Source organism: Capra hircus, chromosome 10 (genome assembly GCF_001704415.2).
Source record: "Capra hircus breed San Clemente chromosome 10, ASM170441v1, whole genome shotgun sequence".
Classification (NCBI taxonomy): domain Eukaryota; kingdom Metazoa; phylum Chordata; class Mammalia; order Artiodactyla; family Bovidae; genus Capra; species Capra hircus.
This window is the reverse complement of record NC_030817.1, coordinates 52304766-52327764: the sequence shown is the minus strand read 5'-3', so window position 1 is coordinate 52327764 and position 22999 is coordinate 52304766. Positions and strand designations below refer to the sequence as shown.

The following is a 22999-nucleotide window of genomic DNA, read 5'->3' as shown; positions in this document are numbered from 1 at the left end:
CATTAAATTCCGTTCACTCAGAATTACACGTTTTCCTTTTTCATAGAATTGCACTTGGCACTAAATTGAGAAGGAAGAAGAGGAGGATGTAACAGAAAAGCACCTGATAGTACTCCCACCCGTGCAGACCTGATAGTGTGAGTACCAAGGCGTCACATACAGAGCCACTCCAAGCGCCTACCTCTGCAGTTTAAAAGGCCCAGGCTACTCCTGGCTAAAGACACAGTAGCCTGGCTCTCTTCTAGGCTCCTCCTTGCCCAGGACTCTTCCTCCTTCTCCATCTTTTCTCCCAGGACTGGAGCCTGGATCCCTTTCTCTCTTATGTTCTGCCAATTGCTCTTGTCCCATACAGATATTTCTTAGTTTAAATCAAACAGAGAATTTTTTTAAAACTCAAATTTCCATTCCTATAGTCCTCTCCCTTTCCAAATACCTTAAAATAACATCCCACTGCCTCCCCATTTGAATTATTTTTATTATGAAAACAATAAAAGTACACAAGAATATATGTGACTTAACAATAAAAATAATAAAATGTACCCCTCCCCTGTGGTATAAGTCCCCAATTCTCTGCAGTATCTGTTCTCTTCTTCCCTATTAAGAAACCCTCAAATGTGACCTGAGTCCACAACTACCTAGTTAAGACTACACTTATCAGCCCTCCTGGCAGCTATGTGTGGCCACAGGACTAAGTCAGGCAATGGAACATGCATTGAAGTGATAAGTACACTCCCTGGTCATATCATCAAAAACAAAGCTTCTCAGTCTTACATGGGCAGGAAGTCAAGCCAGCAGTCCTGCCCCACTATGGAGACCCACCTGACCTGGGGGCCTGAGCACAGAGCACAGCAGCTTTTATGAATTCATTTATCCTAACAGTTCTTTGAGGGAGTCTTTAGAGTTTTCTCTATAAGATAATATCTGCAAGCAGGGATAACTTTGCTTCTTTTTTTGTTTTGAGTGTCTTTCATTTCTTTTTCTTGCTTAGTTGCTCTGGCCAGGACTTCCAGCACTATACTGAATAGAAGTGCTGAGAATGGGTATCCTTGTCTTACTTCCGATATTAGAGGAAAAGCTTTCAGAATTTCATCACTGAGTATTATGTTAGTTGTGGGCTTGTCATATGTGCCTTTATTATGTTGAGATACATTCTATTAATATACTCAAATTGTTGGGAGTCTTTATTATGATGTTGAATTTTGTCAAATGCTTTTTCTGCATCTGAGATGGTATTGTTTTTATCCTTCATTCTGTTAATGTGATGTATCATACTGATTGACTTGTATATATTGAAACATCCTTGCATCTCAGGGATAAATTCCACTTGATTACGGTGCATGACTCTTTTAAAATGCTGTTGAATTGGTCTGTTAGCATTTGCAACTATGTTTATCAAAAATATTGGTCAGTAATTTTCTTTTCTTGTACTGTCTATGTGGTTTTGTTATCAGAATAATGCTCCTCGTAAAATGAGTTTGGAAGTGTTTTCTTCAACTTTTTGGAAGAGTTTGAGAATGATTGGCATTAATTCTTCTTTAATTGTTTGACAGAACTCACTCATGAAGCTATCTGGTCCTAGACTTTTTCTTCATTGAGAGGTTTTAGATTGTTGATTTAATCTCCTTACTCATTATTGGTCTGTTCAGATTTTCTATTTCTTCATGATTCAGTCTTAGTAGCTTGTTTCAGGAGTCTATTCATTTCTTCTAAGTTATGCAATTTGTTGTCATACAATTGTTCACAGCAGTCTCTTACGATCCTCTGTATTTCTGTGCTGTCTGTAGTAGTAGTTCCTCTTTCATTTATAATTTTATTTATTTGAACCCTCTTTTTGTTTTGGTTAGTCTAGAGAAAGTTTTGTCTGTTTGGCTTGACAATTACTTTTTTAAATTTTCCCCCAATTTTTTTCTGTTGTTTACTCTTCTCTCATTTATTTCTGGTCTATCTTAATCATTTCCTTCTTCCTGCTATCTTGGGCTTAATTTGTTCTTCTTTTTCTAAAATTCCTTAAGGTATAAAGTCAGGTTGTTTATTCAAGGTCTTTCTTTTTTCTTAATGTAAGGATTTAACACTGCAGACTTCCTCACAGAACTGCCTCTGTGGCATCCCATAAGTTTTGGTGGGCTTCCCTGGTGGCTCAGATGCCTGCAATGCAGGAGACCTGGACTCAGTCCTGGGGTCAGAAAGATCCCCTGGAGGAGGGCATGGCAACCCACTCCGGTATTCTTGCCTGGAGAACTCCACAGACAGAGAAGCCTGGTGGGCTACAGTCTACATATGCTGTGTTTCCATTTTCATTTGTTTCAAGATTTTTAAAAATCTTCCTTTTGATCTTCTTTGACCCACTGGTTGTTTAGGAATGTGTTGTTTAATTCCACATATTTGTGAGTTTTTCAAATTCACTCCTGTCATTAATTTTCAGTTTCATAGCATTTTGGTTTGAAAAGCTACTTGACATGACTTCATCTAGTTTCTTAAGACTTATTTTGCTGCCTAACGTATGATCTCTCCTGGGAATGTTCTGCGCGTACTTCAGAAGCATATGTATTCTGCTGCTGTTGGGTGGCATGTTCTGTAGCTGCCTGTCAGGTCTCTAGCTGGGCAGGGCTACTGCCCATGCTCTGAAGCACAGGCGGAGGGAGACTGTTGGCTGGGCTCAATGGTCACGTGATTCTCCTGGCTGGACTTCCAGGGTAGGCAGGGCTGCTGGCTGGGTTGCACAGTCAAATGGAGCCACTAAATGAACTCTGCCATTCCCTCTGGTCAGGTGGGGTCACTGTGTTCCCTGGTAGGGTGGTTGGACCCCCATGATAGGGCTTCAGGCTCCACAATTGGGTAGGCTGCTAACTATGCACCACTGGTAAGGAAAGTCACTGGCCAGAATCCTGGTCAGGCAGGGCCACCAGCTGTACTGTGAAGTCAAGTGAATCTGGAGGCTGTGCCTGTGGTCGAGTGGGATTGCTATCTTGGCTCCCTAGTCAGGTAGGGTCACAGGGTATGTTCTGCTTTTAGGAAGTGTTGTTTGTTCGGTTCCTTGCTAGGGCAAGGCCAAAGGCTCTACTAAGCAATAAAGTGGGGTAATAGGCTAAGTTCCACTTCTAGGTAGAGTTATAGGCTGGACTCCAAGGCACCTGGGTCACTATTAGGCGCCCTGGTCAGGGAAGTTACATTTTGTTTTCAATGACTATATTTTCTAGAAGCCCAATTTGGTTGTTTGTCAATTCTGACTTTTTATTTTTTGGCCACACCATGTGGCTTGTGGGATTTTAGTTCCCCAACTAGGGATTGAACCCAGGCCCTCAGCAACAAGAGCACAGAGCCCTAAACACTGGTCTACCAGGAAATCCCCCTGACTGTTAATTTTTGGTACACTCTTATTCCTTTGTCATATTTTCAAAAAGTGTGTGTGTGTGAATACTCACACATACGCATACATACATATATACACACACATCCGTTTTATCCAATAATTCCTATATATGCAGTACTTAGGAGTCTGATTCTGCTTATTGTTGTTTCTTCTCACTTTATTATTTATGTGATTTTTTTTCCTTGTGTTGGTCTATAATTTCTGATTTACATTTATGTTCCTTAGAACTTAACTTGCCTGTGGGGGGCCTTGAAGACTGCATGTTTGTATTTGCTTCTGCCAGGTGCCTTAGGCTACTACCAGAGATCATTCTAAGGTAAAATGTCTATTCTGGTTTCTTCAAAGTGGTTGGGTTATGTGAATCCTAAGTCTAAATCCACATAAAGGTTGTACTGTGGTTTAGAATGTTTTAGGAATATCTTTTACACTTCTACTCAGAATCAAGACTAAGACAGGTAAGTTTCTTTATGAATTCTCTGCAGAGTGTGTTTTTTCCCTAGTTCATCCAACCAGGGTTCTACCTTTGGGTCTCTAATCTGTCTTTCTCCCTGACAAAGGCCCCAGGCTTAGTACCCTTTCCTCTGCGAACAGCCTTTGTGTCTAGACTTCTGGACTTTAAATTGTAGGAAGAAAAATAAAGATGTTCATGTCTGCTGACTAGTAATATCTCCTAAGGAGAAAATTCACAGAAAAAAAATACTAATATATTTATTTTCTTCCTGTACAATGGAAAGAAGGGGTCAGGAGATCTTTCTGTACTTGGCAAGCTTGTAGGATCTATGAGAAAGAGTGACATAACTCAGGAATGATATAAATACAGATAATTAGAGGACAGGAAACATGGTTTCTGTAAGGGAATTCCTGTTAAATCATCAACGACCTTGAAGTGGTATTAAGCATGGAGATAATGAAACAGAAGAACCGGAAGAATGATTAATTTAAAATTTCCAGAGACTTCCCCTGGTGGCTCAGCCGGGTAAAAGTATCTGTCTGCAATGCAGGAGACCCAGGTTCGATCCCTGGGTCAGGAAGATCCCCTGGAGAAGGAAATGGCAACCCACTCCAGTACTCTTGCCTGGAAAATCCCATGGACTGAGAAGCCTGGTGGGGTACAGTCCATGGGGTCACAGAGAGTCGGACACGGCTGAGAGACTTCACTTTCCCCTGGCAGTGCAGTGGTCAAGACTGCGCTACCACTACAGTTCCCCTAGCCAGGGAACCAAGGTACCATATGCCGCATGGTGTGGCCATAAAAATAACAATGATAATAGAAAACTGTCACAAATCTCTAACAAAGTCAGCTTCTAAAAAATATAATCGTCAAACACAAACAAACGTATATGGTCACTATGGGCTCTGCTTTGGCAGGAAATTTGCCAAGCTTATGAAGATTTGTGACAGGGAAAAGTATATGGTTCTATGATTGAGCAGAAGAGCAGCAGATGAGTTTCACTGGGGGGCAAATCCAGTTTAAAGTGTCACTGAAACACAATGCAAAGTATAACACCATACAATGTCCTAACGAGACAGCTCAGCTTCCCCCCAGCACAGATCTCTCTCATCTAAATGCCTACAATGCCCCCAATCCACAACTCGGCTTTAGCCCTTGTGATCCATCTTCCAACTGCAATCAAGACCATTTTAAAAAATAACATAAATTGACTATATCACCCTACCTGCTTAAAATCCTTCAATGGCTTCTTATTGCTCTAGAGAAAGAAACAGGAAGTCCTGACTGTGTGAAGTCCTGTACGCTGGGCTGCCTCCTCTCTAGCCTCATTCCCCACCCTCAGGCCCTGACCCAGCCCCTTCTACACTGTGCATATCCTTCACGTCACACTTCTCGCACGACAGGCTCTTCCATCTCCTGGGTCCTCACCGCACTGTTTACTTTGTTTTTCAGTTGCTAGGTCAAACCCTGCTCTTTGCGACCCTATGGACTATAGCATGCCAGGCTCCTCTGTCCTCCACTGACTCCTGGAATTTGCTTAAACTCTGTCCATTGAGTTGACGATGCTATCTAACCATCTCCTCCTCTGTCGCCCCCTTCTCCTTTTGCCTTCAATCCTTCCCAGCATCACGGTCTTTTCCAATGAGTTGGCTCTTCACTTCAGGTGGCCAACGTACTGGAGCTTCAGCTTCAGCATCAGTCCTTACAATGAATATTCAGGATTGATTTCCCTTAGGAGTGATGGGTTTGATCTGCTTGAGTCCAAGGGCTAGGGAATGCCATTCATTCTTCAGCTCTCACTGAGAACACCACCTCCCCAGGAAGGCCCCACAACCAGGCCTCTGTCACTCACCCCAGCAGCCCTACTGCATTCAGTCCCTCAGCTGCTGTGACAAATCACCATACACTTGGTGGCTTAGAACAACACAGTTATTCCCTTTTGGTCCTGAGGGCCAGAAGTCTAAATTCAGTCTCACTGGACTAAAGTTGGGGTATGAGTGGAGGTGGTCCCTTCTGACGGGTCTGAGGGGAGAATCATTCCCTTGCTTTCTTCAGCTTCTAGAGACTGCCGGTCTTCCATGGCTTGTGGCCCCCTTCCCCACCTTCAAAGCACATCACACGACAATCTCCACTTTCATTGTCACATGGCCTTCTCTCCTGATTCTGACCCTCCTGCCTCCATCTTACAGGGACTCTAGAGAGTACATCAATAATGATGATACAGATAACATTACTCATCTTAAGACCCTTCATTTGATCACATTTGCAAAGTTCCTATTTGCCATTTAACATGCCATAATTCAGCAGTGGCCACAGGACTGGAAAAGGTCAGTTTTCATTCCAATCCCAAAGAAGGGCAATGGCAAAGGATGTACAAACTACCACACAATTGCACTCATCTCACATGCTAGCAAAATAATGCTCAAACTTCTCCAAGCCAGGCTTCATCAGTACACGAACCGAGAATTGCCAGATGTTCAAGCTGGATTTAGAAAAGGCAGAGGAACCAGAGATCAAGTTGCCAACATCCACTGGATCATCGAAAAAGCCAGAGAATTCCAGAAAAACATCTACTTCCGCTTCATTGGTAATGCTAAAGCCTTTGACTGTGTGATTCACAACAAACTGTGGAAAATTCTTAAAGAGATGGAAATACCAGACCACCTGACCTGCCTCTTAAGAAATATGTATGCAGGTCAGCAAGCAACAGTTAGAACTGGACGTGGAACAACAGACTAGTTCCAAATCGGGAAAGGAGTACATCAAGGCTGTATATTGCAACCCTGTTTATTTAACTTATATGCAGAGTACACCATGAAAAATGCTGGACTGGATGAAGCACAAGCTGGAATCAAAATTGCAGGAGAAATATCAATAACCTCAGATATGCAGATGACACCACCCTTATGGCAGAAAGCGAAAAAGAACTAAAGAGCCTCTTGATGAAAGTGAAAGAGAAGAGTGAAAAAGTTGGCTTAAAACTCAACATTTAAAAACCAAAGATCATGGCATCTGATCCATCACTTCATGGAAAATAGATGGGGAAACAAAGGAAACAGTAACAGACTTGATTTTCTTGGGCTCCAAAATCACCGTGGATGGTGACTGCAGCCATGAAATTAAAAGACGCTTGCTCCTTGGAAGAAAAGCTATGACAAAACTAGACAGCATATTAAAAAGCAGAGACATTATTTTGCTGACAAAGGTCTGTATAGACAAAGCTATGATTTTTCCAGTAGTCATGTATGGATGTGAGAGTTAGACCATGAAAGAGCTGACTGCAAAGAATTGATGCTTTCAAACTGTGGTGTTGGAGAAGACTCTTGAGAGTCCCTACAACTGCAAGGAGATCAAACCAGCCAATTCTAAAGGAAATCAATCCTGAATATTCACTGGAAGGACTGATGCTAAAACTGAAGTTTCATTACTTTGGCCACCTGATGTGAAGAACTGACTCATTGGAAAAGACCCTGATGCTGGGAAAGACTGAAGGCAGGAGAAGGGGACAACAGAGGATAAGATGGTTGAATGACATCACCGACTCAATGGACATGAGTTTGAGCAAGCTCTGGGAGACGGTGAAGAACAGGGAAGTCTGGAGTGCTGCAGTCCATGGGGTCACAAAGAGCTGGAACGGTTGAGTGATGGAACAACAATGCCATAACATATTCACAGGAATTAGAACATGGTGATATTTGCAGGAACCATTAATCAGCCTGCCGCAATCATGTACCTTTCCTTCAAAGCATGTATCACCATTTAGTAATAACATAGCATATACTCATTTAAGTGATTATTCCATTAACATTCATCAGCTCCCTAGACTATCAGCTCCACAAGGGTAAAAGCAAAGCCTATTCTTCTTCAGATTCTCAGCACCCAGGCCATGTTCATCTAGGCCCAGAAATATTTATTGGATGAATAGATGGATTATTATCCAGTTACTAAAAACAATAATTAGGAAGGTAAAGTGGTAACAGGCTACAAGGAAACTTTCCCTGTGAACTCCCATTATGGTTTTCACTTTGTACAATAAATAAAAACCAAAAGGGGAAAAAACTGTAGTATAAAGAACATCAACCAAAACAGATTTTTCTAAGTTGATTACTCACTTAGTATCCAAAAGCTGAAGCTGGTGGTTACTATCTCTGTGGGACATCTTCAGTTTGGTGCTTTGCTCTGATATTGATAAGTCCACTCTGTTTAAGAGCTGAGAGATCTGGAAAGGAAACTTCACTTGTAAATACCACATCAAACCTTTTCAGAGGTAATTTCAGAAAACATTAGTGACATGTATTCTCGTCCATGGCATTAAATTCAATCTAATGTAATAAATTCATTTAGGAGTCCACCTAATCTCTCCACTTCCAATTCTTTTACACACACCCATCAAAAATCAAGACCAGAGGAGTTTCCTGGTGGCCTAGTGGTTAAGATTCTGGGCTTTCACTGCTGTGGTACAGGTTCAGTCTTTGGTCAGGAAACTCAGATCCCAACAGGCCGCAGGGCATAGCCAAAAAAAAAGTCAAGACCAGCAGCACTGCCAAAATATTCATCATGCAGTGAGCACTCAACTACAGGTCTCTGTTGAGCAAGCCCAGCTCCTGCCCAGGACCAAGACTTCCCCCTGCTGGCACAAAATAGAAGTCATTTTTACCTTGAAATTTCCACCGTTAGTGTGGCTACTAGTCATAAAGGATGGAATTCTTATCACTTACAAAACCCATTAGGTCTCAGATTTACCCCCAGATGCAGGTTAAGTTTCAGGAAACATAATTTTTCAGCTTCCCAGGTGGGGCTAGCGGTAAAGAACCCACCTGCCAAGGTTGTTGGCATTGGCATGTAAGAGATGCAGGTTCAATCCCTGAGTCGGAAAGATCCCCTGGAGGAGGGCACAGCAAACCACTCCAACATTCTTGCCTGCAGAATCCCCATCGACAGAGAAGCCTGATGGGCTACAGTCCATGGGGTCACAAAAAGTCAGACATGATTGAGCGACTAACACTTTTTCTTTTTTTTCATTCTAATAAAAGGGGGTACCTAGTCAATTTATTGGATTAGACATATTTGGGTCCTAGCTGCCTCCAATAAGGATCCAAAGCTATTTCTGTAAAAAAATTAATTATTATAAAACCATGAAGCAGAATTCTCCAGGCAAGAATACTGGAGTGGTCTCTCTTCAAATGAAGAACAGCAAGTAAAACAGACATTGTAGAGAAAGACCTAGAAGACAGGCCCCGTTATGGCAAAGGAAAACTTCTAAGCAGCCAAAAAACAAACTGTGAAATGCCAAGAATTTTGCTTTAAGAAATTAACCTGTGAATTGCAAGGTGGAATACTCTGAAACTTATTAGCTAGCCAACCCTCTAGCTTTGTTCTAATCTTTCCCCATATACAAACTATGTGATGAGGCAGCCCATAAATCCTATGAATAAACTATTTCCTGAATCCAAAATTGAGATTAGTGGCCTGTAAAAGCCTGTAAAACCACACTTTTGTCACTTACCTGGCTAAGAAATGGTTCTGGAGATGTAAGTTAGAATTTCTGGAACACATTGTTTGAAGAATGAGGGAAAAGAATACTTAAAATTAGGAGTATACTGACAAATCTTGGCATTTTGGTTGCATTCTTACAAAGGGCCACTCCAGTGAAATAGAAGGAGGAAGAAGAAGAGGGATGCTTATGCTGAGCGCCCTGACTAGTTTCTCCTGCAGGAAATAATTAAACCCATGTTATTCTTAGATAAGAACAAATACCCACTTTCAAAAAGCTACCTGAAACAGGTCATACCTGTCCCTCTGCGTCTTTGATTTTTGTTTCCAAGATGAGTTTGGCAGCTTGCTGTTCTTTGTTCAAGTGCTGGAGGCCCTCATAGGTCGTTTTGTGCTCGGCAGAGAGTCTGGCTATGCTGGCGTCACATCTATCCAGATAAACAACAGAGGAAATTCTTATCAAAGTTTTAAAACATGAGCTGAAGCTTCCTTGCATACTATAAAGTGCATGATCCCACTCAGAGAAACTACACTATGAATCATCCCTTTTAACAAGAGATTTGGATGAATTCAGAGAGCTGCTCACATTATGGTTTTTAAGTTAAACCACAGGGATGTTGCTCAGTAAGACTAGAGATGTAACCATTGACAAAACAAAGGCTTTACAATGCTCATCAGTACAAAACTGAATATGCAGTGAGAGCCCAGTAACAAAAAGCTTACAGAGTGAGCCAGATGTGGCCTGTCACTCTACAGTGCCCCCTCCACCTCTCAAGTTCAGGGCCTCTGGATTTTGAAGGCAACTTCTACCACATCTGAAAGCACTGTTCCCATTTTACCAAACCACCTATAAGGCTATGTGCCTTCAGTGTGCTCCAGAGCATGGGAAAGTTCTGCAGCTGGTCCCAGGTACTTTGCCCTTGAGCCTTATGACTTGGCAGTTCTAAAGGTATGCAAAGTATCTGTGGTAATCTGGGCTATGAAGCCTCTGTCAAACACAGAATGACCTCCTAGGAATTGAGAGCAAAGTCATGTCCTGTTCCAACACAATCATTCCTGCGCTAAGAAGGACCTGCCAGCTTGCTACTGGGCTCCAGTAGACACGACATGCCTAAGCAGGGGTCACTGGGGGACCAGGCAATCTGGGCAGCCCATTACGAACACCAAGCCACAGATGTGGGCACATGGGCAGGACACCATCTTGGAGGGGAAGGAATATGTAGGCATCAAGCCTAATGGTCCTAAAGGCAGAAGTAAATTACGTGAGCCTGGGCCCCCGTGGCTTCTATTCTTACTACTGCCAGCTTTCCTACAACTCACATGTATGGCCTCGGATCAAGTGAGCTTAAAGTACATACGTGTTAGGTACTCAAAAAGGAAAGATAGATTAACATCCATCACGAGAACTCTTATTCTTTTTTAAGTAGAGATAAAAAAAAGCACAAGCGGTTAAGAGAAGAAAATTAGAAATCCTAAAAATAAGCTAAAATTTTCTTAGTAGACCTGACAAACTCTAGACTAAACATGATTGAAGATAAAATCAATGAATTATAAGGAAGTAGCAAGGAGCCTGCTCAGAATGCACCAAAGCCAGACAGAGATGCAAAACATGAAGAAATAGTGAAGAAAGAGAGAGGACAAATAAAGAGATGCTAACATAAGTCAAAGGGAGGTTGAAGAATTTAAAAATAAAAAATGGAGAGAATGGCAAAGAAGCAATATTTCAGGTGTGAGTGCTGTAGATTTTCTAAGACTGAAGAAAGGCATGAGTTTTAAAGTATTCAATGAATACCAAGTGGCATAAGTAAAACTAAACAGACTATGGTGAAATTCATATAACCCAAGATAAAGATAAAATCTTAAAAGCTACCAGATACCAAAGACAAAATGATTTTTTGACTGACTATAAGATTGATAGCACACTATAGATACCAGAAGACAATAAATATCAGAAGATATTGGAGAAACAGCTTCTACGGACTGAGGGGAACAAATCTATCATCCAAGAATAAGTGCAAAATAAAGACATTTCAGACATACAAAGATTAAGAAATGCATCGCCCACACACTCATATTGAAAAAGTCATTAAATAATGTGCTTCAGTAAGAAGAAAAGAATACCCAGAGAGAAGGAGTAGGATGCAAGAAACAACAAACTGAGAAAATTTTTGGAAAATTTAATTTTTTGTAGACTCTGAAAAAAGTAAGCTACCAGCTCAATTACTTCAAACTTCTTGAGATTTTACTTGGTAATGACTCACATTTTCTCTAAGTTGAACAACCCGTTTAGCTTAATCATTTGATTAAAATGCTATAATCCTCTTAGGAAATAACAGAAAATGTATTAGGATAAAAAAATGTAATATTGATGAAAATATTTTTAATATTTTGAAACACAATCTGAAAACTGCATATATACAGGTGTAAATTTCAACAGTCATAATAAAATAGACACAAAGCAGCAATCATGTCACTATCCATCTATATTGGAAATATTTTTAACATTTACTGCCCAACATTGGAGTTTGTAGAATTAAGCTACATCACACATTGCAGGTGGAACAGTAAATTTTACAAATCTTCTTGAGGGCAACTTGGCAGTATATACTCCAAATCTTGAAACATGAATATATTTCGATGTACCTTGCAATCTAGGTATTAACCCCAAAGAAACAAAAGTGTGAGCAAAGAAAAATCAAACTAAATTCTGCCTAAATTCTTTGTACAATTTCCTGTTTTTCTAGGATAAAACCAAAATCCTTCAAAATGCTTAGAGTCAGTCCCAAGCCACCTACCTCCCTGCATCATCTGATATATTCTGTCCCTTTTTTCCTCTATACTCAGCCACACCATTACATTGCAGGCCTTTGAACTTACTTCACTTCTTCCCCACTTTAAGGCCTTCACCCAGGCTGTTCTCTCTGGATGAAGTCTTCTTCCTTGACCTTATCACCTGACTAGGTACTATACATCCTTCAAGCTAAGCACAATAGTCACTTCCTTACTGAACCCTTCCTGGAGATCAGGTATAGCAATTAAACACTTTCCAGATACCCCACATTTTTCTTTTGCTGAACTTCTTAAAATTTATTATTATTACTATTACTACCACTATTATTATCATTTTCTACTGGCTGTTGTTGTCCAGTCACTCAGTTGTGTCTGTCTCTTTGCAACCCCATGAACTGCAGCATGCCAGGCTTCCCTGTCCTTCACCAACTCCCAGAGCTTGCTCAAACTTATGTCCGTTGAGTCTGTGATGCCATCCAACCATCTTATCCTCTGTTGTCCCCTTCTCCTCCTGCCTTCAATCTTTCCCAGCATCAGAGTCTTTTCTAACAAGTTGGCTCTTCACATCAGGTGGCAAAGTATTGGAGTTTCAGCTTAAGCATCAGCCCTGCCAGTGAATATTCAGGACTGATTTCCTTTAGGATTAACTGGTTTGATCTCCTTGCAGGTCAATGGAATCTCAAGAATCTTCTCCAACACCACAGTTCAAAAGCATCAATTCTTCAGTGCTCAGCCTTCTTTATTGTCCAACTCTCACATCCATACATGACTACCAGAAAAACCACAGCTTTGACCAGACAGACCTTTGTTGGCAAAGGTCTGCTTTTTAATATGCTGACTAGGTTGGTTATAACTTTTCTTCCCAAGGAACGAGCATCTTTTAATTTCATGGCTGCAGTCACCATCTGCAGCTCACTTTATTCATGGCTCACTTTATTCAGTTAATTATTTTTAAATAACTGTTCCTATTTTAAATCCTGTGTCATCATTCCCTTGTTCTCCTTTCAAGACTGTATTGCACACACACATACATGTCTGTTTATGTATTAATATATATATACACATATATATTGTAGAGAAGGCAGTGGCAACCCACTCCTATACTCTTGCCTGGAAAATCCCATGGATAGAGGAGCCTGGTAGGCTGCAGTCCATGGGGTCACTAAGAGTCGGACATGACTAAGCGACTTCACTTTCACTTTTCACTTTCATGCACTGGAGAAGGAAATGGCAACCCACTCCAGTGTTCTTGCCTGGAGAATCCCAGGGACAGCGGAGCCTGGTGGGCTGCCATCTATGAGGTCACACAGAGTCGGACACGACTGAAGCGACTTAGCAGTAGTAGCACACATACATATTTCTTAAAAGCATGTGTATGTGTGTATTAGTTGAATTCAACTGTTACAAAAGCCATAATGTCATAAGTAATATTTTGATACTTATTGTTTTCACTTATTGCTAAGCTTCAACTATATTGTTAAACACTACAGTAGTTATTCATCTTAACTACAAAATAACATTCTATTGTTTGTTACAATTTATTTTCCAAACTTCCACTAATGGGCACTTTAGGTTATTGCAAGACTTTGCTATTTTGAACAATGATGCTATGAACATACCCTCCTGTGGTACAACTTCAGCAAGTTATCTTGGGCATAAACTGATGGATCTCAAAGTACGTGGATGTTCAGCACTGAGAGGTAATATCAGCCCTCACTAGGTGCACCTACACGCTCTCTACCGCTTGGCATTTTTGGACATTTTAGATGTCAATCTACTGGGAGTGAGAAAGCATATATTGCTGCTTTTTGAAATTTTCATTTCAATATCAACCAATGCTACTGAATCTCCTCACATGTTTATCGGCCATGAGTGTTTCTTCTTTGATGTCAGTTCATGTCTCTTACCCACTGTTACACTGGATTGTTTGCATTATTCTCAGCTTGTACATATATTCTTGACACAATTTTTTACTATACAATGTCTTCCTCCATTTGTAACTTCTCATTTTCTTATTTAAGAATGGTGAGCAACACTTGAAATTTTAACATAAACTTCTCAATGCCTTCTATATCAAGAAGAAATCCTCCCCTACCAAAAGGTCTAAAAGATATTTCTCTATATGTTTCTATTAAAAGTTTTAAGTCTTATCTTCAGCATTTAAGTCCTTTACTCATCTGGAGGTGATTTTATATCTGATATGAGATAGGGAAAAAAATGAATCTTTTTTGAAATGGATAATAAATTTTCTAGCTCCATTTACTTAACAGTCTCTTCTTTCTCCATGGATCTGCTACACCATCTATGACATATATCAAAGTCCCATACATGTGTGATTCAATTCTGGACTTTCTATCCTGTTCCACTGTTTAATTTCTCTATCCCTAAGCCATCAACATAACATCTTAATAACTACAGTTTCATAGCAAGTCTTGGTATCTAGTAGGGCAACTCTCCCCTCTTTGATCATCTTCATAAGTATCTTGAGTATTTCTGACTCTTAACTGATGTACAAACATTAGGATCATCTTATCAAGCTTCTCCATAAAACTCTGGAATCTAATTGGAATTTCATTGATTCTGAAGATTAATTTGTGAAAACTGATATTTTTAAAGATATTAAAGACTTCCTACCCTTGAATATAACACCTGTTTCTATTTATTTATATTTTCTCATTATTTCTTAACCAATTTTTTTTAATTTTCAAGAAGTGTTGAACAATTTTTGTTAGATATATGCCCAGTTATTACACATTCCCTGATTTTAGTTTAAATAACATCTTCATTTTAAGTATGTTTTCTAGTTATTTCCTATTGGTTTTTAGTAAAGAAACTGATCTTTGTACTTTAATATTAGTAACCACCTTGCTAAATTTACATTAACAGATTAAGAGAGAAATCTGTGATTTGAATAGATGCAAAAACACTTGAGAAAACTCAATACAAATTATAAACAGTCTTAGTAAATCTGGAGTGCAAGAAAACTTCCCAAATCTGATGAATCCATGATTAATCATCATCCAAAAAATGGAAAAACTCTGGAAGTATTCTCATTAAAGTTGAAAACAAGAGAAAGATGCTCATTGTTAAATTTCTAATGAACTGTACTGAAGATTTTACCCAGTACAAGATGACAAAAAAGACAAAGGATATGAGGATCAGAAAAGAAGAAATTAAACTGCCAATATATGCAGATGATACGATCATTTCTATAGAAACTCCCCCCAAATCTATAAACCAGAATCATAAGTAAAATAAATAATTATTTTGCAATAATTTGCTTAATGTCTATCTCTCCTATTAGAAGGAATATAAACTACATTTAAGGAAGAAGGGCAACTGCCTTTTCTATCACTAAAACCCTAGTGCTGAGCACATTGCCTTGCTTGTAGTAGGGGCTCAATAAATACTTGCCAATGAATGACTATAAGGAATATTTACTTCGTACCATGCACTGTCCAAGATGCATAATATTATGCATGAATTAAACACGGACTTATGCATGAACTAAATATTAGTTCATTTAGTCCTCAAAATCATCCCACTCACAAATGATGCCTAAAAAACAATATCAAATACAGACCCCTCTTTTTAACTTTGAGCTCAAAATTTTTAAGCAAAACATTATCTAAATTATATTTGGAGAAATCGGAATTTTTAAGTTACCATGAAATACAAAAATATTATTTTCCAATTCAAATAACAGCTTATTGGATGGAAATTTGTTAGATGGAAATTTACATCATAGCAGTTTATCATCTTCACAAAGCAGTTCAAGGGACAGACTATTTTAAATAAGTTACTTGAAAAGGTCTCAAAATGATCCTAAAGCTCATGGCTCACAGATTTGCACTAGCTATAGCTTGGCTTCCATATTTTGTCTCACTTGCAAACACAAACACTACAACATTGTTGTTGTTCAGTCACTCAGTCATGTCTGACTCTTTGCAACCCCATGGACTGCAGCACACCAGGCTTCCCTGTCCATCATCTCCTGGAGCTTGCTCAGACTCATGTCCATTGAGTCAATGATGCCATCCAACCATCTCATCCTCTGTCTCCCCCTTCTCCTCCTACCCTGAATCTTTCCCAGCATCAGGATCTTTTCCAATGAGTCAGCTCTTCGCATCAGGTGGTCAAAGTATCAGAGCTACAACACACATTTCCATTAATACAGGAGTGGCTAAATATATTAAATTATGATACATACATGGAACAGAATATCCCATATTTAATTAAAAAGTCAGTCAGGTCATGTGCATCCTGGAAGGAGGCCCACAATATACTGTCATGAAGAAACACGTGACGGAATAGTATGTCTTCCTGAACCAGGGATCAAACCTGTGTCCCCTGCATTGGCAGGCAGACTCTTAACCAATGGACCACCAGGGAAGCCCCCTTCCTTTCTTCTCAAAAAACACACATCATAAAAGGCAGTCTTGAGGCTCACATGTAGCTGTAGGCATGACTCAATAGATTTAGTTAAACAAGAACCTCCACTGAATTCTGACCAGTTGTCCTGTTTTATCTTGATGTAATATTACAGATGAACTACTGATGTATTCATTCCAAAATTTCCCTTTTCAGGTCTTTGGGCAGCTGTCTTCCAGGTACAGCTCTTGGTTGCGGCAGTTAGGTGGCAGAATGACTCTATCACTTGGCTGTCTGATCAATGATGGCAAGGAGGTGGTTAAAAGTCCAGAACAGGGTCCCAAATGTCTAACCACAGACATGACTTGAGTTTCATGCTTAGGCAGATCTTCTCTTACAGCTTGTGACATGGTAGCATACGGCATTTAAAAAGCAATGACACTTACAGAATGCCTATGTCATTCATTTTACTTCATCTCTTCACATAGGCATTTTATAATCTCACAACCTTGCAAACGTAAATACACTACACTAAGATATTCTGAGAGAGAGACCACATTCATACAATATTTTTTACAGTAAACTCTTATAATTATTCTATTTTATTATTAATTATTGTTAATCTCTTATTTTGCCTAAGTTATAAATTAAACTTTCTCACAGGGATAAGTATATAGGAAAAAACATAGTATATATACAGGGAGGCTTCAGTGCTATCCCCAGTTTCAGGCACCCACTGGGAGTCTTGGGGTATATTCCCTTGGGACTACTGTATCATAATCTAAGCTTCTAATATGGGTGTTACGGCCTAACAAAATATTGGCATGATCAAGAGGTGTTATGATATGTATGTATGGCTGAGTCCCTTCACTGTTCACCTGAAACTATCACAACATTATTAATAGGCTATGTGTGTGCTCAGTCACTTCAGTCATGTCCAACTCTGCGACCCTATGGACTGTAGCCAGGCTCCTCCATCCATGGGATTCTCCAGGCAAGAATACTGGAGTGGGTTACCAAGCCCTCCTCCAGGGACCTTCCTGACCCAGGGATTGAACGCACATCTCTTGCATTGCAGGCGGATTCTCTAATGCTGAGCCACTGGGGAAGCCCTTTAATCAGCTATATGCCAATACAAACTAAAAAGTCTAAAAAAAAAAGAAAAAGGAGGTGAGAGACGGGAGTAGAAACAGAGAGAAACATCCTATATCATCCTGAGAAGACGTTATTATTGCTCTACAACTTGTTTGTCCCCTTTGTGTAAATTTTGGTCTGTTCCCATGTTTTCACTGCATTTTGTAAGAGAGCCTCGGGATATATCTATATTAGAAAATAATTCAACATTAATAAAAGGGGTTCATGATATAGGAGCACCTCAATATATAAGACAAATACTAACAGACATAAAAAGAGAAATTGACAGCAACACAATCATAGTGGGAGACTTTAACACCCCACTCACACCAATGGACAGATCATCAAAACAGAAAATTAATAAGGAAACACAAGTCTTAAATGACACATTAGATGAGACGGATCTCATTAATATCTTCAGGACATTCCATCCAAATGCAGAAGAATACACCTTCTTCTCAAGTGCACATGGAACATTCTCCAGGACAGACCACATCTTGGGTCACAAATCAAATCTCAGTAAATTTAAGAAAACTGAAATCATGTCAAGCATCTTCACTGACCACAACGCTATGAGACTAGGTATCAATTACAAGAAAAAAGCTGCAAGAAACACAAACACATGGAGATTAAACAATATGTTGCTAAATAACCAACAGGTTACTGAAGAAATCAAAAGGGAAATCAAAAAATTTTTAGAAACAAATGACAATGAAAACATGACAACTCAAAACCTATGGGATGCAGCAAAAGCAGTTCTAAGAGGGACGTTTATAGCATTACAATCCTACCTCAAGAAACAAGAAAAACATCAAATAGCCAACCTAACTTTACACCTAAAACAACTAGAAAAAAAGAACAAAAGAAATAGTAGAAGGAAAGAAATCATAAAGAGCAGAGCAGAAACAAATGAAAAAGAAATGAAAGAAACAATAGTAAAGATTAATAAAACCAAAAGTGGGTTCTTGGGGAAGATACACAAAATTGACAAACCTTTAGCCAGACTCATCAGGAAAAAAGAGAGAAGAATCAAATCAACAAACAGGAGAGGTTACAACAGACAATGCAGAAATACAAAGGATCATAAGAGACTATTGTGAACAACTATATGGCAATAAAATGGATAACCTGGGAGAAATGGACAGATTCTTAGAAAAGTTCAATCTTTCAAGACTGAATCAGGAAGAAATAGAAATTATGAACAATACAATTATAAGCACTGAAATTGAAACTGTGATAACTGTGATCAAAAATCTCCCAAAAAACAGAAGCCCAGGACCAGATGGCTTCACGGAAGAAATCTATCCAACATTTAGAGAAGAGCTAATGCCTATCCTTCTAAAACTCTTTCAAAAAACTGCAGAGGAAGGAACAACAGACTGGTTCCAAATAGGAAAAGGAGTATGTCAAGGCTGTATATTGTCAACCTGCTTATTTAACTTATATGCAGAGTACATCATGAGAAACACTGGGCTAGAAGAAGCACAAGCTGGAATCAAGACTGCCAGGAAAAATATCAATAACCTCAGATATGCAGATGACACCATCCTTATGGCAGAAAGTGAAGAGGAACTAAAAAGCCTCTTGATGAAAGTGAAAGAGGAGAGCGAAAAAGTTGGCTTAAAGCTCAACATTCAGAAAATGAAGATCATGGCATCTGGTCCCATCACTTCATGACAAATAGATGGAGAAACAGTGGAAACAGTGTCAGACTTTATTCTTTTGGGCTCCAAAATCACTGCAGATAGTGACTGCAGCCATGAAATTAAAAGACGCTTACTCCTTGGAAGAAAAGTTATGACCAACCTAGATAGCATATTCAAAAGCAGAGACATTACTTTGCCAACAAAGGTATGTCTAGTCAAGGCTATGGTTTTTCCAGTGGTCATGTATGGATGCAAGACTCTCATGTATGGACTGTGAAGAAAGCCAAGAGTCGAATAATTGATGCTTTTGAACTGTGGTGTGGGAGAAGACTCTTGAGAGTCCCTTGGACTGCAAGGAGATCCAACCAGTCCATTCTGAAAGAGATCAGCCCTGGGTGTTCTTTGGAAGGATTGATGGTAAAGCTGAAACTCCAGTACTTTGGCCACCTCATGGGAAGAGTTGACTCATTGGAAAAGACTCTGATGCTGGGAGGGATCGGGGGCAGGAGGAGAAGGGGACGATGGAGGATGAGATGGCTGGATGGCATCACCGACTCGATGGATGTGAGTTTGGGTGAACTCCGGGAGATGGTGATGGACAGGGAGGCCTGGCATGCTGTGATTCATGGGGTCGCAAAGAGTCAGACATGACTGAGTGACTGAACTGAACTGAACTGAAGGAACACTTCCAAACTCATTCTAAGAGGCCACCATCACCTGATATGAAAACCAGACAAAGACAACACAAAGAAAGAAAACTACAGACCAACATCATTGATGAACATAGATGCAAAAATCCTCAACAAAATTTTAGCAAACAGAATTCAGCAACACATCAAAAAGCTCACCATGAACAACTTGGGTTTATTCCAGGGATGCAAGGATTCTTCAATCTACACAAGTCAATCAATGTGATATACCATATTAACAAATTGAAAGATAAAAACCATATGATCATCTCAATAGATACAGAAAAAGCCTTTGACAAAATTCAGCACCCATTTATGATTAAAACTCTTCAAAAAATGGACATAGAAGAAACCTACCTCAACACAGTAAAGGGCATATATTATAAACCTACAGTAAACATTATTCTCAATGGTGAAAAACTGAAAGCATTCCCCCTAAGATCAGGAACAAGACAAGGGTGTCCACTTTCACCACTATTATTCAACATAGTTCTAGAAGTCCTAGCTACAGCAATCACAGAAATAAAAGGAATCAAAGAAATAAAAGGAATCCAGATCAGAAAAGAAATAAAGCTCTCACTATTTGCAGATGACATGATACTGTACACAGAAAACCCTAAACATAGTATTGGAAAATTACTAGAGCTAATCAGTGAAATTAACAAAGTTGCAGGATATAAAATCAATGCACAGAAATCACTTGTATTTCTATATACTAACAATGAAAAATCAGAAAGAGAAATTAAGCAATCAATCCCATTCACCATTGCAACAGAAAGAATTAAATATCTAGGAATAAACTTACCTAAGGAGACAAAAGAGCTGTACACAGAAAATTATAAGACACTAATGAAAGAAGTCAAAGATGACATAAACAGATGGAGAGATATTCCATGTTCCTGGGTAGGAAGAATCAATACTGTAAAAATGACTATACTATCAACCACAATCTACAGATTCAATGCGATCCCTATCAAACTACCAATGACATTTTTCACAGAACTAGAACAAAAACATTTCACAATTCATATGGAAATACCAAAGACCCCGAATAACCAAAGCAGTCTTGAGAAAGAAGAATGGAGCTGGAGGAGTCAACCTTCCTGACTTTAGATTATACTACAAAGCTACAGTCATCAAGACAGTATGGTACCGACACAAAAACAGAAATACAGACCAATGGAACAAGATAGAAAGCCCAGAAATAAGCCCACACACCTATGGGTACTTTATTTTTGACAAAGGAGGCAAGAATACACAATGGGGCAAAGACAGCCTCTTCAATAAATGGTGCTGAGAAAACTGGACAACTACATGTAAAAGAAAGAAATTAGAACACTTCCTAACACCATACACAAAGATAAACTCAAAATGGATTAAAGACCTAAATGTAAGACCAGAAACTGTAAAACTCTTAGAGAAAAACACAGGCAGAACACTTGATGACATAAATCAAAGAAAGATCCTCTATGACCCACCTCCTAGAGTAATGGAAATAAAAACAAAAGTAAACAAGTGGGACCTGATTAAACTTAAAAGCTTTTGCACAGCAAAGGAAACACTAAGCAAGGTGTAAAGACAACCCTCAGAGTAGGAGAAAATAATAGCAAATGAAACAAAGGATTAATTTCCAAAATATATAAGCAGCTCATACAACTCTATACCAGAAAAACAAACAACCCAATCAAAAAGTGGGGAAAAGACCTAAACAGACATTTCTCCAAAGAAGACATACAGATGGCTAACAAACACATGAAACAATGCTCAACATCACTCATTATTAGAGCTATGCAAACCAAAACTACAATGAGATATCGCCCTACACTGGTCAGAATGGCCATCATCAAAAAGTCTACAAACAATAAATGCTGGAGAGGGTGTGGAGAAAAGGGAACGCTCTTGCACTTTTGGAGCAAATGTAAATTGACAGCCACTATGGAAGACGGTATGGAGATTCCTTAAATAATTAGGAATAAAACCACCATATGACCCAGCAATCCCACTCCTAGGCATATACCCTGAGGAAACCAAAATTGAAAAAGACACATGTATCCCATTGCTCACTGCAGCACTATTTACAATAGCTAGAACATGGAAGCAACCTAGATGTCCATCAACAGATGAATGGATAAAGAAATTGTGGTATATATACACAATGGAATATTATTCAGCCATAAAAATGAATGCATTTGAGTCAGTTCTAATGAGTTGGATGAACCTGAAACCTATTATATAGAATGAAGTAAGTCAGAAAGAGAAAGATAAATATATTCTAATGCATATAGATGGAATCTAGAAAAATGGTACTGAAGAATTTATTTATGGGGCAGCAATAGAGAAATAGGCTTAGAAAATAGACTTATGGACATGGGGACAGGGGAGGAGAGGGTGAGATGTATAGAAAGTGTAACATGGAAACTTACATTACCATATGTAAAATAGATAGCCAATGGGAATTTGCTGTATGGCTCAGGAAACTCAAACAGGGGCTCACATGCTAGTAAAGTAATGCTCAAAATTCTCCAAGCCAGGCTTCAGCAATACGTCAACCATGAACTTCCTGATGTTCAAGCTGGTTTTAGAAAAGGCAGAGGAACCAGAGATCAAATTGCCAACATCCTCTGGATCATGGAAAGAGCAAGAGAGTTCCAGAAAAACATCTATTTCTGCTTTATTGACTATGCCAAAGCCTTTGACTATGTGGATCACAATAAGCTGTGGAAAATTCTGAAAGAGATGGCAATACCAGACCACCTAACCTGCCTCTTGAGAAACCTATATGCAGGTCACGAAGCAACAGTGAGAACTGGACATGGAACAACAGACTGGTTCCAAAAAGGAAAAGGAGTATGTCAAGGCTGTATATTGTCAACCTGCTTATTTAACTTCTATGCAGAGTACATCATAAGAAATGCTGGGCTGGAAGAAGCCCAAGCTGGAATCAAGATTGCTGGGAGAAATATCAATAACCTCAAATATGCAGATGACACCACCCTTATGGCAGAAAGTGAAGAGGAACTAAGAAGCCTCTTGATGAAAGCGAAAGAGGAGAATG

At 39.3% G+C, this 22999-nt stretch overlaps 1 protein-coding gene across 4 annotated transcripts in view; it reads right to left on the bottom strand.

Moving 5' to 3' along the window:
- FAM81A (family with sequence similarity 81 member A) overlaps window positions 1–22999 on the bottom strand; it is a 79641-nt gene that overhangs the window by 7747 nt on the left and 48895 nt on the right. For all 4 annotated transcript variants that reach the window (XM_018054287.1, XM_018054284.1, XM_018054285.1 and 1 more), the window contains 2 exons: window positions 9613–9742; window positions 7934–8040 (listed from right to left, as the gene is read on the bottom strand). In XM_018054287.1, coding sequence (XP_017909776.1) covers window positions 7934–8040; window positions 9613–9742 — 237 coding nt within the window. The remainder of the gene's footprint in view (window positions 1–7933; window positions 8041–9612; window positions 9743–22999) is intronic.